At 41.2% G+C, this 13,645-nt stretch overlaps 2 protein-coding genes across 2 annotated transcripts; one reads left to right on the top strand and one right to left on the bottom strand.

The window, feature by feature from the left end:
• Positions 1-2,448: 2,448 nt before the first annotated feature.
• miox (myo-inositol oxygenase) lies at positions 2,449-6,260 on the top strand. The gene is made up of 10 exons (XM_018663916.2): positions 2,449-2,610; positions 2,728-2,808; positions 3,388-3,468; positions 4,117-4,279; positions 4,386-4,453; positions 4,742-4,851; positions 5,238-5,305; positions 5,420-5,469; positions 5,595-5,707; positions 5,789-6,260. Exons 1-10 carry the CDS (start codon positions 2,593-2,595, stop codon positions 5,895-5,897), a joined length of 861 nt encoding a protein of 286 aa, XP_018519432.1. The 5' UTR covers positions 2,449-2,592; the 3' UTR covers positions 5,898-6,260.
• Positions 6,261-6,316: 56 nt separating this feature from the next.
• On the bottom strand, positions 6,317-12,825 carry lmf2a (lipase maturation factor 2a). The gene is made up of 14 exons (XM_018663879.2): positions 12,525-12,825; positions 11,071-11,324; positions 10,962-10,990; positions 10,488-10,681; positions 10,197-10,375; positions 9,733-9,871; positions 9,348-9,476; positions 8,899-9,004; positions 8,685-8,781; positions 8,294-8,476; positions 7,953-8,121; positions 7,757-7,868; positions 7,402-7,510; positions 6,317-7,308 (listed from the first exon to the last, which is right to left on the bottom strand). Exons 1-14 carry the CDS (start codon positions 12,616-12,618, stop codon positions 6,856-6,858), a joined length of 2,247 nt encoding a protein of 748 aa, XP_018519395.1. The 5' UTR covers positions 12,619-12,825; the 3' UTR covers positions 6,317-6,855.
• Between the last annotated feature and the right edge of the window lie 820 nt (positions 12,826-13,645).

The raw sequence follows: 13,645 nt of genomic DNA, 5'->3' as shown, positions 1-13,645 counted from the left end.
CAGTTTACAGTCCAGCTTTATAGTTTGACTTATTATCACCATCATTTCAGGCATGCTCACTTGGTTTTGTGCCCAAGTGGTTTAGATAATCTAGTTAAATTTATGGCTTGTTTTATCATCTGACGTGAAATGTGTCCATCAGACTGTGGTGTGACCGTGTTCCCAGATCTCAGCAATTACTCAGATGGGTGCAACCATAACCTCTGTTGATACGATGATCAACATAAGACAACATACAATAATAAGTTATAAAAAACCAGAATTTAACATTATGGCATCTAGTTTCACAGCAGTCTTGGCCAGCACAAATGGAAGATGCCTTTAAGACCACAGCATTATTAGACATTACTGCCAGCTTACCCGACTAATCGGCTATCGTCATTAGTGGTGATCCTGCTGCTGCTGCTAATCCACCCTGTCTCTCAAAATTACCCACCTCTATCTCCCTCTGCAAACAAGTAGCTTTACTTAAGTGCAGTCAGAAACCATGAATAACCTCCAATCAAACCCATTTCACCCTTCACCCAAAACCCAACAGTGAACACAATCAGCTAAAATAACCAGTAACCCTAATCCATGATCTGTCTGCACTCCTCTTAACTGATCGCTTGTCTTCATCGTCTTAGCAAGTGAACTAGAAGGAACACAACTACACTATAGAGTGCTTTTTACCTGTGAACTGTAAATCTAAGATGCATTATTTTGATTTTTGCCACTATAAAGCCTTAATTAGTTTATCATTCGTAAGGCCTTATAGTATTTGCCTTTCACCTATCCAAAATTCAGCATTACAGTGACTGTCAAAGTGTTATTTAAAGCTTTATATATTCTGCTTTTCTGTGTGTATCAGTTAGGCATAACTCAAGTTTCAGTAGGTGCTCTTACAGGTCAAATGGTAATAGGAATGCATGAAAGCACTTTATTCTACTTTATATTCAATGACTTAAATTTTAAAATGTGTTATTTAACTTTAAATTAATAAGACCATTTTACTGTAAATATTCCATTTTACTAAATCTTCATGTTCATGCGAGAGCCCCTTTGAGGAACAAGTGTCCTTTTGTAAACCATGTGTGATGCTTTCATCTAATACTCTGTTTTTGCAATAGCAATCGTGTAATAAAACTCCAGTCAAACTTTCACATGTATTTTATCTGTTTTATGTAACAGCAGTCTGACCTTTTTATGTTAATGCCCACATACTTTATGACTGGAAAATTTGTCTCACACCATGTTAGTGATAAAGATTATGAATCAGGGCTAACACAAACACGCACGCACGCACACACCTTGGTCTTTCTATAGTTGAGCGGACACTCATTGACATAATGAATTTTCTAGCTCCTCACCCTAAATTTAACCATCACAAATAAACGCCCACCTCTAATCCCAAGCCTAATTGAACTATAAAACCAAGTCTTAACCATCAAACAGCACTTTGAAGTTTTGAGGACTGGCAAAAATGCCCTCAAATGATGGTTTCAAGCCAAATGACGCAAAACACTGACCCTATCCAGATATTTGTTGCTGTGTGTGTACGTGTGTGTATCCAGGCCATGACCTCACGGTATGGCTGCGAGCCATTTGCTAAATTCTCTGAAACCCTACACCAAAACTTGTTGTATTCCTACCACATCACATTAAAAGCTAATGTACATTTTCTTACTATGCATTAAAGCAGATATTATTAAAATTTCCTCTCATTCACACACTTGGTCCACAGTGTGTGAGAGGGACACCTGGTGGCCTGCTGGGATTGATGCCAAACAGGGCGTCCAGTGATAACGACTAACAGGGATCAACAGCACATTTGTAGTACCGGGTAGACTCAGGTTTGTTTGGTCAACCAACAGATTTCATCCTCATTGGTCCCAAGCACTAGGGAGGTCTGTGCATAAATATGTTTGATCTGACCTGACAAACTGAACCAGGAAATTTGATACTGAGAAATCATCAGTCAGTGCCTGCTGTATGTGTTGTATCAGTGGTTCTCAAACTTGTTCTGCCATGCCCACCCACCCCCCCCACTTCAGAAGTTCAAAAAAGTTCATACTCCCCCACCCAACAATTTTTATCAGTCATTAACAATGATAGGGAAAGCAACTAATAAAAAAAGATCCAAGTTAAATTTTGATGAAATGGCTCAACACAATAGCATCAGTATCCCTACATAAATCATATTAATTCAACATAGTTTCACTCCTTATTTTTCCTGTGGTCATCCATGCCCTCTTACAGTGGCTCTATGTCCCGCCTTAACTATGAAACAAAGAACTACTGAGTCATTCTACATCAGTCCAAACAGGTAACCTGCTGATTATTGAAAAACTCTTCCTGGGATTGACATGCACACCTCACACAAACACTCATATGTACTCAAGGCCAAGGTTCAACACAGTGTAACCCCCATTAGGTGAGGTTTGGTTAAAATGTGACTTGACATTGGTGTACCCTGCATGTACGCCCACAGCACAGGTCAAAAACATCATAGTTTAAACCAACAGGGTATATCTAGACAGGGAAGCGGGCAGTCGGCTCCAGAGGGACCAACTCACCACAACACAGCAGCTGCAAAGACTTCATCTGTCAGCCATGAGGCTCATCAACATCGTATGATCATTTTTTAAAAGCATTTTTACTTGGGCAAAAATAACTGCATAAGCATATATATTATGTATCTGTGTAAAGTTTGAAAATGTTTTCTCCACTTTGGTATTTCAAATGTAGGGTCCAGACCCATCTCTGGCATATCGGCCAAACTTGGAGAAGAACGGAAACAAAGAGAAGGAAGACTACAGAAACTTTGAGGTAAGCATTCAAAGCCTTTCTTCAGCAGATTACACTTATTTAATGTATTAATTTATGGCCAAAGGGGTGAATTTGGAGGTTGGAAACACAAAGTTATTGGAGTGAGTGAGTACTGGCCACATGTAAAAAAAAAAAAAAAAAAAAAAAAAAACACTAAATGAAAACTAGAAGTTCCTTTAAAAGGACACGATGTATAAAATGAATGCTTAATGTCATATCAAGCTCCTCATGATCATACATCTAAGATGCAGTGTGTTTTCAAGAAGCTCAGTGATTTTAATGACCTGTCTTGTTGTCACTGGTGACGAGCTTTACCTCTCCTCTTCATGCACTGATTTACAGCAATCCACAGTTTTGCAGTAGACCAATTTTTTTCCGAGTCTTTTGACAGTAGTGTAGAAATTGCAGATGACTGGTCTTACTGGCTGACCTTTGTCAAAAGTGCCACAACAAAGCTAAAAATTCAAAAATGCATCTGTGTCATAAAAGATGTACTGTAAAAAGATTTATGTTAAAATAATTATTTTACAAAACTAGGGTGCTGTAATTATATTGGTGTGTGTCGTGTATGTTTTTCAGACTGGAAGCCTCATTGATCGTGTCTTCAGCACATATAAGTTGATGCACACCAACCAATGCCTGGACTTTGTAAAGCAAAAGGTGAGTAAATCTGGAGTAAAACAGTGAAAAAACAAGGGGGAAATGCCACATGAAATATCAACATAACTGTAAGGGTGCATATCAGTGACGCTACTTTCTGTTACTATATTCTTTGTGTTTTGTGAATGGTCTGTTTTGTCAAGCGATCCTGCTGGACTGAGCAAACAAATGTCACTCTGAAGTGAAGACCAAAGAGCCAAAACATAGTTCTGTCTAGACTAAATGTTGTTTAATTAACCTCATTTTCACTTCCCCTAAAGGTTACCCAAGTACATTTTCCTGTTTTATGTATGCGACCCAAAGGTGCAACAGGCCTCCAGGGGATATTGGAGGATGTTGTTACTATTAAAAGAATGGATGATCTTTTAGTAGAATGAAACAAGCTGAATAGAGCGGTGACTGGTGTTTAGTGCCACTTCTATTTCTGTTCACTGGACACATTTGCCTAGTCTCAGAAAAACATACAGTAGATGGGCCTCATTTGAGTAAACATGACACAATTCAGATTAACTGCAGGTAACGCTGATTCCTCTATCCCTTAAAATTCAAGAGAATTGTTTTTTTTCCAGGGGTGTCCAGAGGCTTTCCTAGAAGGTTTAAGAGAGAAAACTACTGCAGTAATAATGTGTGACTCCTACCTCCCTGCAGCACTCTGAATGGACCAGGTGCAACCACACTCAGATGGGGATGATGGATGCCATCATGTCTCTAGACCAGCTGGTGGACGAGTCTGATCCTGACGTGGACTTCCCCAACTCCTTCCATGCCTTCCAGACTGCTGAGGGCATCCGGCAAGCACACCCAGACAAAGGTAATATACAGAGAGAGAGACTGAAATGCACAAAGAGACTGTGTACAGGTATGCACTGTACATTAAGTCTATATATTAAATGTCTGTATTCACTGACCCTCCCCAGACTGGTTCCAGTTGGTGGGTCTGATTCATGATGTTGGGAAGATCATGGCTCTTTGGGATGAACCCCAGGTAAGAGACACGTTCAACACAAGAAAAACTTACAGCTTCATCATGGTGCCTGAACAACCTCAGTGAGGAGGAGGAGTTTCCAACCTTAATGTCACATTTTGTCTTCCCAATACTGTTGGTTATTTTTCATCACTCTTAATCCTTTTTGTCTCCTTATATGAGGCACATCTCAACTGTTTTGATAAGTGATTATTACAATAACATGTTCACATTTATAAATGGGGAGAGATAATAATTCATTGTAATATTATTCTCAGGCATTTGTGTTTCTGTCTGTGCACTCTACAGTGGGCTGTAGTGGGCGACACCTTCCCTGTTGGATGCCAGTATCAAAACTCAATTGTGTTCAGAGACAACACCTTCCTGGATAACCCAGATGACAAAAATCCCAGCTACAAGTTAGTATTCTCACATTACATTATCAAACTCTGTGAATGAAGCTCTCAATTTGTTGGTTGACTTGGTTAATTTAAACATCCAGCACCCCAACCCTTTGCAGTAAGCCCAGATACTGTAACATTAACCTAAATTTTAAAACTTAAAAACACAGCATGTGATCTGATAAGAATAGATAACAGATTTTTAAAAAGCAAGCATTAAAAATTAATATCTGTAGTCAATAATCCATCAGTTTTATCGAAAAGGACAAAATACAGTGGTAATACAATGTCATTAAATGTACTCACCTCTTCTATCCCTGTTTACCTCAACACTACCATTACTGACAACATCTATAGTCAAGTTGTTTAATGCACAAGCATTTGTTTTTTTCCCCTCTCCTCAGTACCGAGTATGGGATCTATGAACCTAACTGTGGGCTCGACAAAGTCTTCATGTCCTGGGGCCATGATGGTACGAGAAGTCAACATGTTTACACAAATCCATCCACCACAGTCTTAAAAATAAGATGTGCACTGTCACTGAGGTACAATACTGTACTTGAACTCTTCCACTGTTGTCTTTTAGAGTATCTCTACAGAGTTCTGAAGTTCAACAACTGCTCAATCCCAGAGGAGGTGAGTAAATTCTTACATTAAATCATTGTGAGATGTATGTTTTAGGCAATTAATTCTATAGTTAGTGTACAAATGGGAGTTCACAGTCTCAGTTGTGGATCAGTTCTTTTTCTGTCTCTCTTCAGGGGTTGTACATGATCCGGTTCCATTCATTCTACCCCTGGCACTCTCACGGAGACTACATGCACCTGTGCAATGAGAAAGACCTGCGTATGCTCCCCTGGGTCAAAGAGTTCAAGTGAGTTATCTTCACCTTTCACATTGACAGTATCCTGCTCACTGGTTTGACCTGAAGCTGTATCTTCCATCCTCTCCTCAGCAAATTTGACCTGTACACAAAGACCACCGACCTGCCTGATGTCGACAAGCTGAAGCCCTACTACCAGTCTCTGATCAACAAGTACTGTACTGGAGTACTTAAGTGGTGAAACAGACAACAAACAACTCTGACACTATGTTGTGAGAAATCAGCTGTGAGAGAGGACGATTACATCCGATGTGTAACTCAGAATGATTTGTCCTGTTTTAGCTTTGCTAATACTATAACTGCTTTTAGTACCCCACAACACATGTCACACACTTATCACTGAATATAGTTCTATCAAATTACTGAAATTTTATCTTTATCCGCATACTGATAAGTTCTTAAAATTATATTGGTGTGTATATATATATATATATATATATAATAACTCATTATTATAAATTTCCAAATAAAATGTACAGAAAAGCATTTTTATTTTGTCGCATTCTGGTCTTATTAAAATATATATATATATTTTTAAAAAGTACTACAATGTTTTGTGTGATGTTTGGGTTTCTAATATTGACAGAAACAAAAGACACATTTGTGGAAAAAAAAAGTGCAGAGTTGTTTTAGTTTTGTATATACAGCAACAGAGGCAAGTGACCACAGCGACAAACACACTAATACAGACACACCTGTATTTCTATACAAGTGCAACTACACAAAACAATAACAGGAAACGAGTGGCACGATACCACACAGAACCCGTTATATTTTAAATTCTATATTTCTCTCTACTTTCATTCAACATGATTTGATCTGCTGACTATATTTCACTTGGAGAGTTGAGCATAAGTCACAAACAGCAAGAGAGGTTTTAACATGTATAAAGACCTGGCAAGATCTGCTGAAGTAAAATCCCATGATCCAAAGTGATTAAGCTACTGGTTCAGACAAGTGATATATGAACAATGTACTGCTTTAAGGTGTAGTTGAAAGAAGGCAAAAAATGTTTGTTCTGTAAGTGGCTAATAGGGAAATAGAAATATAGAAGTAAGTATATAAGTACTATTTCTTTGGTGAGATTTTATAAAAGGCAGGTGGTGATAACAGTCATTACGGCATTACCTGCATCTTAATCAAAACTTTCTCTTTCGGCAGCTCTCATCTTTTTCTTTTCTTACTTTGATCTCATCCTCCTCCTCACCCTCTGCATCATCACTGACAGTGTCCTTCTCCTCTCCTCCAGCCCCCTCCACCTCATCTTCACTGTCCTCTTCTCCTCCTCCTCCTCCTCCTCCTCCTTCTTCTTCCTCCTCCTCCGCTGCCTGCTGTTCATCTGTCTTTTCAAAACTATCTGAAGAGCTATCAGCTTCTTTTCCTGTGTGATCATTCACAGTCACAGCTGCCTTATGAGTAAGCAGGGTCCCTTTGTTCCTGTTTCGCAACCCCTGGAGGAGACAGAAGGTGGTGCTGCAGGCGACGAGGGTCCAGATCAGCATGTGGGTGGGAACACCTCTGACCTGAGAGCGCACCCATCTCACTGCCTGGGCAACAACAGTGTTGGACATACGACGAGGAGGTGATTTGTCCTACAGACAAATAAAGACAGATATTAGGGATGGATTCATGAATGATAAAAAGATTTGTAATGAAAGGCAATACAGAAAAAAATATGCATTTACCTTCAGTCCAAACTGGTTGAGCATACTCTCCAGGACAGTGTTGCCCAGGTGAACTGTGGGGTAGAATTCCTCATCATAGACCCTCCTCCACCAGCGCTGTGGGTAAGAGCTGCCAACAAGACCAGTTAAGTACAAAACAATCAATCCTTGTTTGCCTGCCATTCACATAATATAGAATATAGTACTAATATCATTTTAAAATAGCGACAAAACTGTAATAGATCATGTTTGTGTCTGTTTTTACGTTCTAATTTGGCAGTAATATTCCAGAGTGTGTTGACTCACAGCTTTCAGCTCACACTCAGCGTATATAAACACACTCAGACAGATTAAGAAGGAGAAAGAGAGCACTGACCCGTCAGCCATTGTTTCAGTAAACCAGTATTTGTAGCGATGGGCTCGGAGGTAGGCAGGAGGCTGCTCATGGAACGGATACTTAGACACATCTGTCTGGATCAACTCTATCACTGCACAACAGAAAACAAAGCTGTACATCTGATTGTTCTTAAAAAACGAAAAAAACGAAACTGCAGCACTATGAGGGTGTGTACCATCTCTCTTTCCCTGCAGCAGCCTGTACATCAGGCTGGTGAACCATGGAGCCTGTGTGTGAGTCCCAAGGGCAGCAAACCACATTTGCCAGTCCAACCTGGGCTGGTGAGGCGTCACCACAGGAGGAGGCGCACTCATGTTTCCTGGCTTATACATAAACTCAATCTCCTGGAAGAAAAAAGGAAACATGCTGACATAAGTAACTAGAGAATAGAAAGACAGCGAGTCTGCATAATTAACAATTATGAAATTGTTCAATGCTGTCTCCATGTTTTTATTGTACAATTACAGATTTTGGAAACTAGACACACTGTCATTCACAGGTTAATTTTTCTCTCACCGTCCATGTGACTCCATCGTTGCTTCCCTCGATGACAACTTCTGGCCGCCCCCCGACGCCTGTCATCCTTCTGAATAGGCCGTATGAGTTGACCAGCTGGTAGCGATCCACAAGGTCATAGGACTTACGTACTGCTGGCCACAACCTGGCATGAGAGTCGTACTCTATGTAGCTGAATGGCACCTAGAACAGAAAAACATGCGCAGAGAGCGATGACATGGGAGAAAGCACTATTATTCAAACTTCTGTCAACAAAAAGACACCAGAATCTGAGCGATGACAGCCAAATTAGGGAGTTTTACCACTGACTGGTTATGGGGTTCAAGTAAATAGCAACAGTGATGAGTTTCAGCTTCGTGAATAAAATGTCTACATTTCCAACAGCACCCACCAGACTGATAGTGAACATGGCAGCAGAGGCAGCAGCAAACACAGTCCACTGCACAGTACCACAAAACCTCTTCAGGAAACCAGAGACACACGCACACCTACAAAAACACATTTAGTACATTATTTTTACATTTACGCTGTACACAGACACATTTTCTGTAAAAAGGTAACTCCACAACAAGCAACAGAGTAAATGCAACAGAGGGCAGTCCTACCTGAACATGGCTGTCACCATCTCCCAAGTGAGAGAGAGGACCCCAATCCAGATAGAGGGGATTGTTACAGTCTTCAGAAATTGGTTAAACTGGTGGTAGGTGAATGCTACAAGGATAAAAAGATAAACAAACCAGAATTACCGCCTTGTGGTTGTCTGCCTCCGCCAACCAGTCCAGTTGCAGTTAATTGGCAAATGAATTGTTGAGCTATGGCCAAAAATGTGCTCTCTGAGGTCACGGTGACCTTGACTTTTGACCACCAAAATCTAATCAGTTCATCTTTGAGAATGATCATCATTATTATTTTCATGATACTGCTGCTGTTTTCACTCTGTGGCTGCTTATTAACTGACAGTGGCATTTGACTTCTCAACTGACATTGGAGTGAAAGCCTAAAACTGCAAATTGCTTCTATTTCTATACATGTATACACACGCACAAACACACACCTGTCCTGGAGGAGATGCCCTTCTTTGTTGTATCCAGCTGTAGGTCAAAGCATATAATTGTTCCAAAGATCATGAGAGACCAGACTGCCAGCTCCAGCAGATAACTCAGCCATGACCACAGCCTGGAGTCTGACCAGGGCAGAGACAGAAAAAACAGAAAGGGGTGAAAAAATTCTGGTAAGTAAATTATGCCATGGACAAAGTTCAAATCCAAATTCAAGCTTTTCATGTGTATCCCACTGTAGACAGGGTTCATTTGCTTTTGCTTTATGCTGTGGAGACTAGATTAACAAACGTGCATCTGGACTATAGCATACAACAACTTTCCAAATTTGTTAAGCTTAAATACGTTTACATACAGTATACATGCATATGTTCACCATACCACTGCTGCTGGTCTTGTCTGCCTTGCGTAGCCAGAAGTTTACATGCTCATCATCCAGCAGAGACACACAAAGGGTGATTGTCAGCAGGTTGAAGAAGTTGTAGTTTCCAGACAAAATGATGAGCACTTGCAGCAGCACCTACACAAGGGTAGAAAAAAGAAAACAGATCAACCGCACATAACAACGTGGCAGTTTGAGAGAATCAGTTTTACTAAGCACTTCAATCTGTTAATTGCAGACTTCAGAGGGAGTGTGAGGGAAAAATCTGTAGTGCAAGAATTAACAACTGTACTGTACATTTAACCTGAAGTTAAATATGCATTAAGAAATGTAAATGATCCTAAAGCTTAGCTGATTGTTCATATTCAAAGTTAACACAAAAAACAAGTCAGCCACTCAGCAAAGTAAAGAAAGAAAACAAGTTTCTGAATATCAACAAAGGTGTGCTTGAATTTCTACCCACCTGCAAGTAAAAAGCTCCAAGTCTGAGTCTACGCAGTGGACTGAAGAACAGAAAAGGTGCGGCGATCTCTATGACAAAGGTTCCCACCACACTCAGCTTCTGCCACCATACCGGCAACTGGTGGGCAAACCAGGCCAGCTGGGTTGGAATACACTGAGTTTCATAGTGATATGTCAAAGCTGTTCAACACACAGTGAGAAATAAACATAATCAAATCGGGGGAAAAAAATTGATGGAGATCCTGACAGGAGGATACACACTCCAACTCCATACAGCAACACTCACACATACCTGTAAGACCCCACCACGTGGGACAACGTGATGTGAGCTTCACCACACCAGAGGCAAACATTAGCCTGAAGAGCAGCCAGCGGAGCAGCCAGAAGGTTACACGATCGTGCTCTCTGACCCCTCGTGACCCTCTGATTATTGTCAGCGGAGCAACAAGGATACAGAGGAACCCAGTCTCTAGAAGCAGGTTGTCCCTGTCAAAAGAGGAACAGGAAACATTCAGCGGGAGAGAGAGAGAGACAGAGAGGACAGGGAAACCAGACTTGCCATGGTGTTGTTGCAACAAACATTACTATGATGTTAACAAGCAGTGGACCAAGAGTGACATAAACATGTCTGCCAAAATCATCTTGGGCTCCTTCCTCCAGCTGCTATTTATAAAAGTAACACAGTTACTTAAATAAAAAATAAAATAAAAAATCAGTTATAAACATCTGTGAATGACTGCTTCATCATATTGTCCATAACACTCACCACTGGAAGTAGAGGAAAACCTGGCCCACCTGAAACAAACACACACGTTTAAATGGGGAAGGAAATATTGTGACAGAAAATAACAAAAGTACAGCTGATACAAACTCACCTGGTACATGGACAGGTACAAGGCCCAGAGGCAGAAAAACACCACACTGTCTCGAAAAGCCTCCAGCAGCGTGGCGGCGAGGCTCAGCGCAGCCCCTATGAGACACAGCAGCTCCATGGCGGTATGCGTGTCCAGGCCGAGCCGAGGTCCAAGCCACAGCAGGGTGGGAGAGGACAGCAGCTGTTCCCCCAGGGTCTTACCGCTGTATCGCAGCTGCCAACGAGCAGGCAACAGCCCCTCATTACCATAGAGACCTAGAAATAAACACAAACATTTAAGCCACATTAACGTGTCATTGTAAGGTGTTGGGCCACCGCAAGATGCCAGAACAGCTTCTATGCTCCGAGGCAGTGAGTTTCCAAGTTTCAGGAAATCTACTGAGCAGACCAACACTGTTCTTCCAAAAGTCTTCATCTTGTGTTTTGATGTTGGTGAACGCTGTCTCTGAAACCTGCCATAGGTGTTCAAATGGCTTGAGATCTGGTGACTGAATGGCAGAGCACATCCACATCATCTTTACACTTGTAAACTATTCAGTCAGTCCTTGTGCACTCTCCACTCATTTATTCATTTTTTCCCCCAACCATCAGTATCTGTCAGAGCATCTAAAAAGTTTTATTCAAATTTTTTTTACAAGAGATACATTTTAAATGTAATGATTTCATCCAACAAAGTGTGTGCAGCACAGGGACACAGCGATGCAACTTACACGTACTCTCACTTCATTCATCTGTCCATCATTTCATTGATAAACTGCTGATTAAGCACAAAGAAACTGTCAAAAAGCATCCATCACAACTCACACTGCTTCACTACTTGTCCCTGGATAAGTGATTGAAATGATTACATGGGGGGAAAAAAGTAAGCGTCATAGTTTAATGCGCCCTAGTTTCTGCATGTATATCTTATTGTATATACTCTGAAAATCTCAATCTGCCATTCATCTTAAAATCCATTCAGTGGCAATTACAGACAGCATTTGTAGCGTGCCTTGAAATTAATGCATTGAATGAATACACTGTTAAAAGCCACGCACTGGAAACTGATGTCGGTACTGTAAGTAAACAAATGAATACGTATTCCAAACACAGAGTGACCCCTCTAAAATATGGGCGTAGGCGACATCTCCTGCACTTTTGTTGGGTAGTAACACAGCTGTTTGGGTTTGTGGGTGCTGCGGTACAACACATTGCTATCATGTGAGCATTTTTTACAACAGGTTGGGTCTCTCACAGTAGCAGTTAGCTCGTAAAATTAGCCAAGAGCAGGGGAAACTTTACTTCTGCAGCCCGCAGAAACTTCCAGGCGGTTCTTCACCATAACTGACGGTATGAAAAGCGGAGGAAGACAGAAAGAACGTGAGCGCCAAGTTTCCAGCTAACAAGCTAACACAGCAGTAGTAAGTAAGGAGAGCTAGCCCTCACACAGTCAGGTAGCAGAGTTGTGGGTCTCACCTGGGATCTGCACGTAGAGGGAAACAAAAGCAGTCAGATAGATGACCGCCATGCACCAGAGGAACATGCGCCGTGGCAGAATGATTTCCCCCATGTCTGAGCCGAGCTGCTACGCTGCACCGCCGTTGTCTTGACGGCTGACTTGCCGCTGCCTGTTCCTGTGGCAGAACGGGAAGCAGGGAGCGGGATTTAACGTAGCCGGGGGACACGTAGCGATGAGCGGCTGGTGAGGTGGGACGTTCACCGGAACGGCCTCAAGATGTCGCTGCAGTTTGTTTTGACCGTTAACCGTTGAACCTGCGTTCAGGTCACATCTGATGAAACCAACGACTTTAATTGCTCCTGATATGTAGAAATGCGCACCGTCTATGCCGACTGAAGATGTGACTAAACATTAGTCTATGTTTATTCAACAGTCAACTGTATTTAAGGTGTGACCAAACAATCAGATTGTCTGTGTTGATTGCTCACCTGACAACACAGTTGCCTTCAACATCAGCAACTGCCATGCAAAGATGCAGTTTTTGTCACGGTGAGGTGAATTCCCTAATGCTACGTTTAAGACCCCTGGGAAACTTGCATCATTTCATATTCCATTCTTGCCACCAGTGTACTCACATGGTGGAATCTCTCTTCAGTGTTTGAATAGTTTGTAAGAGATGGAACAAATGATGTGACATGAAAGATGATCATAATAATCAAGGCTGCCTACATTTCCACGATTATATTAGATACATTTAAATGGCAGGGTATAATAAGAAAACATAAGACGGTAAGAAATGAAATGTGAACTATTGCTGCTGAGAGTAAACTTCTATGTGTTGTGTCTATGCTGTTGTGTGATAAAAATAAAAAAAAGTTGTACAGCCACATATATAACAAAATACAACAACATGCAGTAACATAGTATGATAATGATATGACAATGATAGTGGTTTTGTGGTACAGTATTACTGTGAAGTGTATTTTTTTTTAAAAGTTCATTTTAAGCACATGCTGTGTTCAAAAGAGCAACACCAGGTGATGCTGATGGGTCTTTCTCACTGAATCTTCAAACCACAGTGACTACATGGTACCACCGTTTTAGCAGTGGAGCTCCCCTCACTGGTGAGTGAGAGCAC

The sequence above is a fragment of the Lates calcarifer genome, linkage group LG10 (assembly GCF_001640805.2).
Source record: "Lates calcarifer isolate ASB-BC8 linkage group LG10, TLL_Latcal_v3, whole genome shotgun sequence".
Lineage (NCBI taxonomy): Eukaryota > Metazoa > Chordata > Actinopteri > Centropomidae > Lates > Lates calcarifer.
Note: the sequence above shows the minus strand (reverse complement) of the source record. Positions and strands in the feature narration are given on the sequence as shown.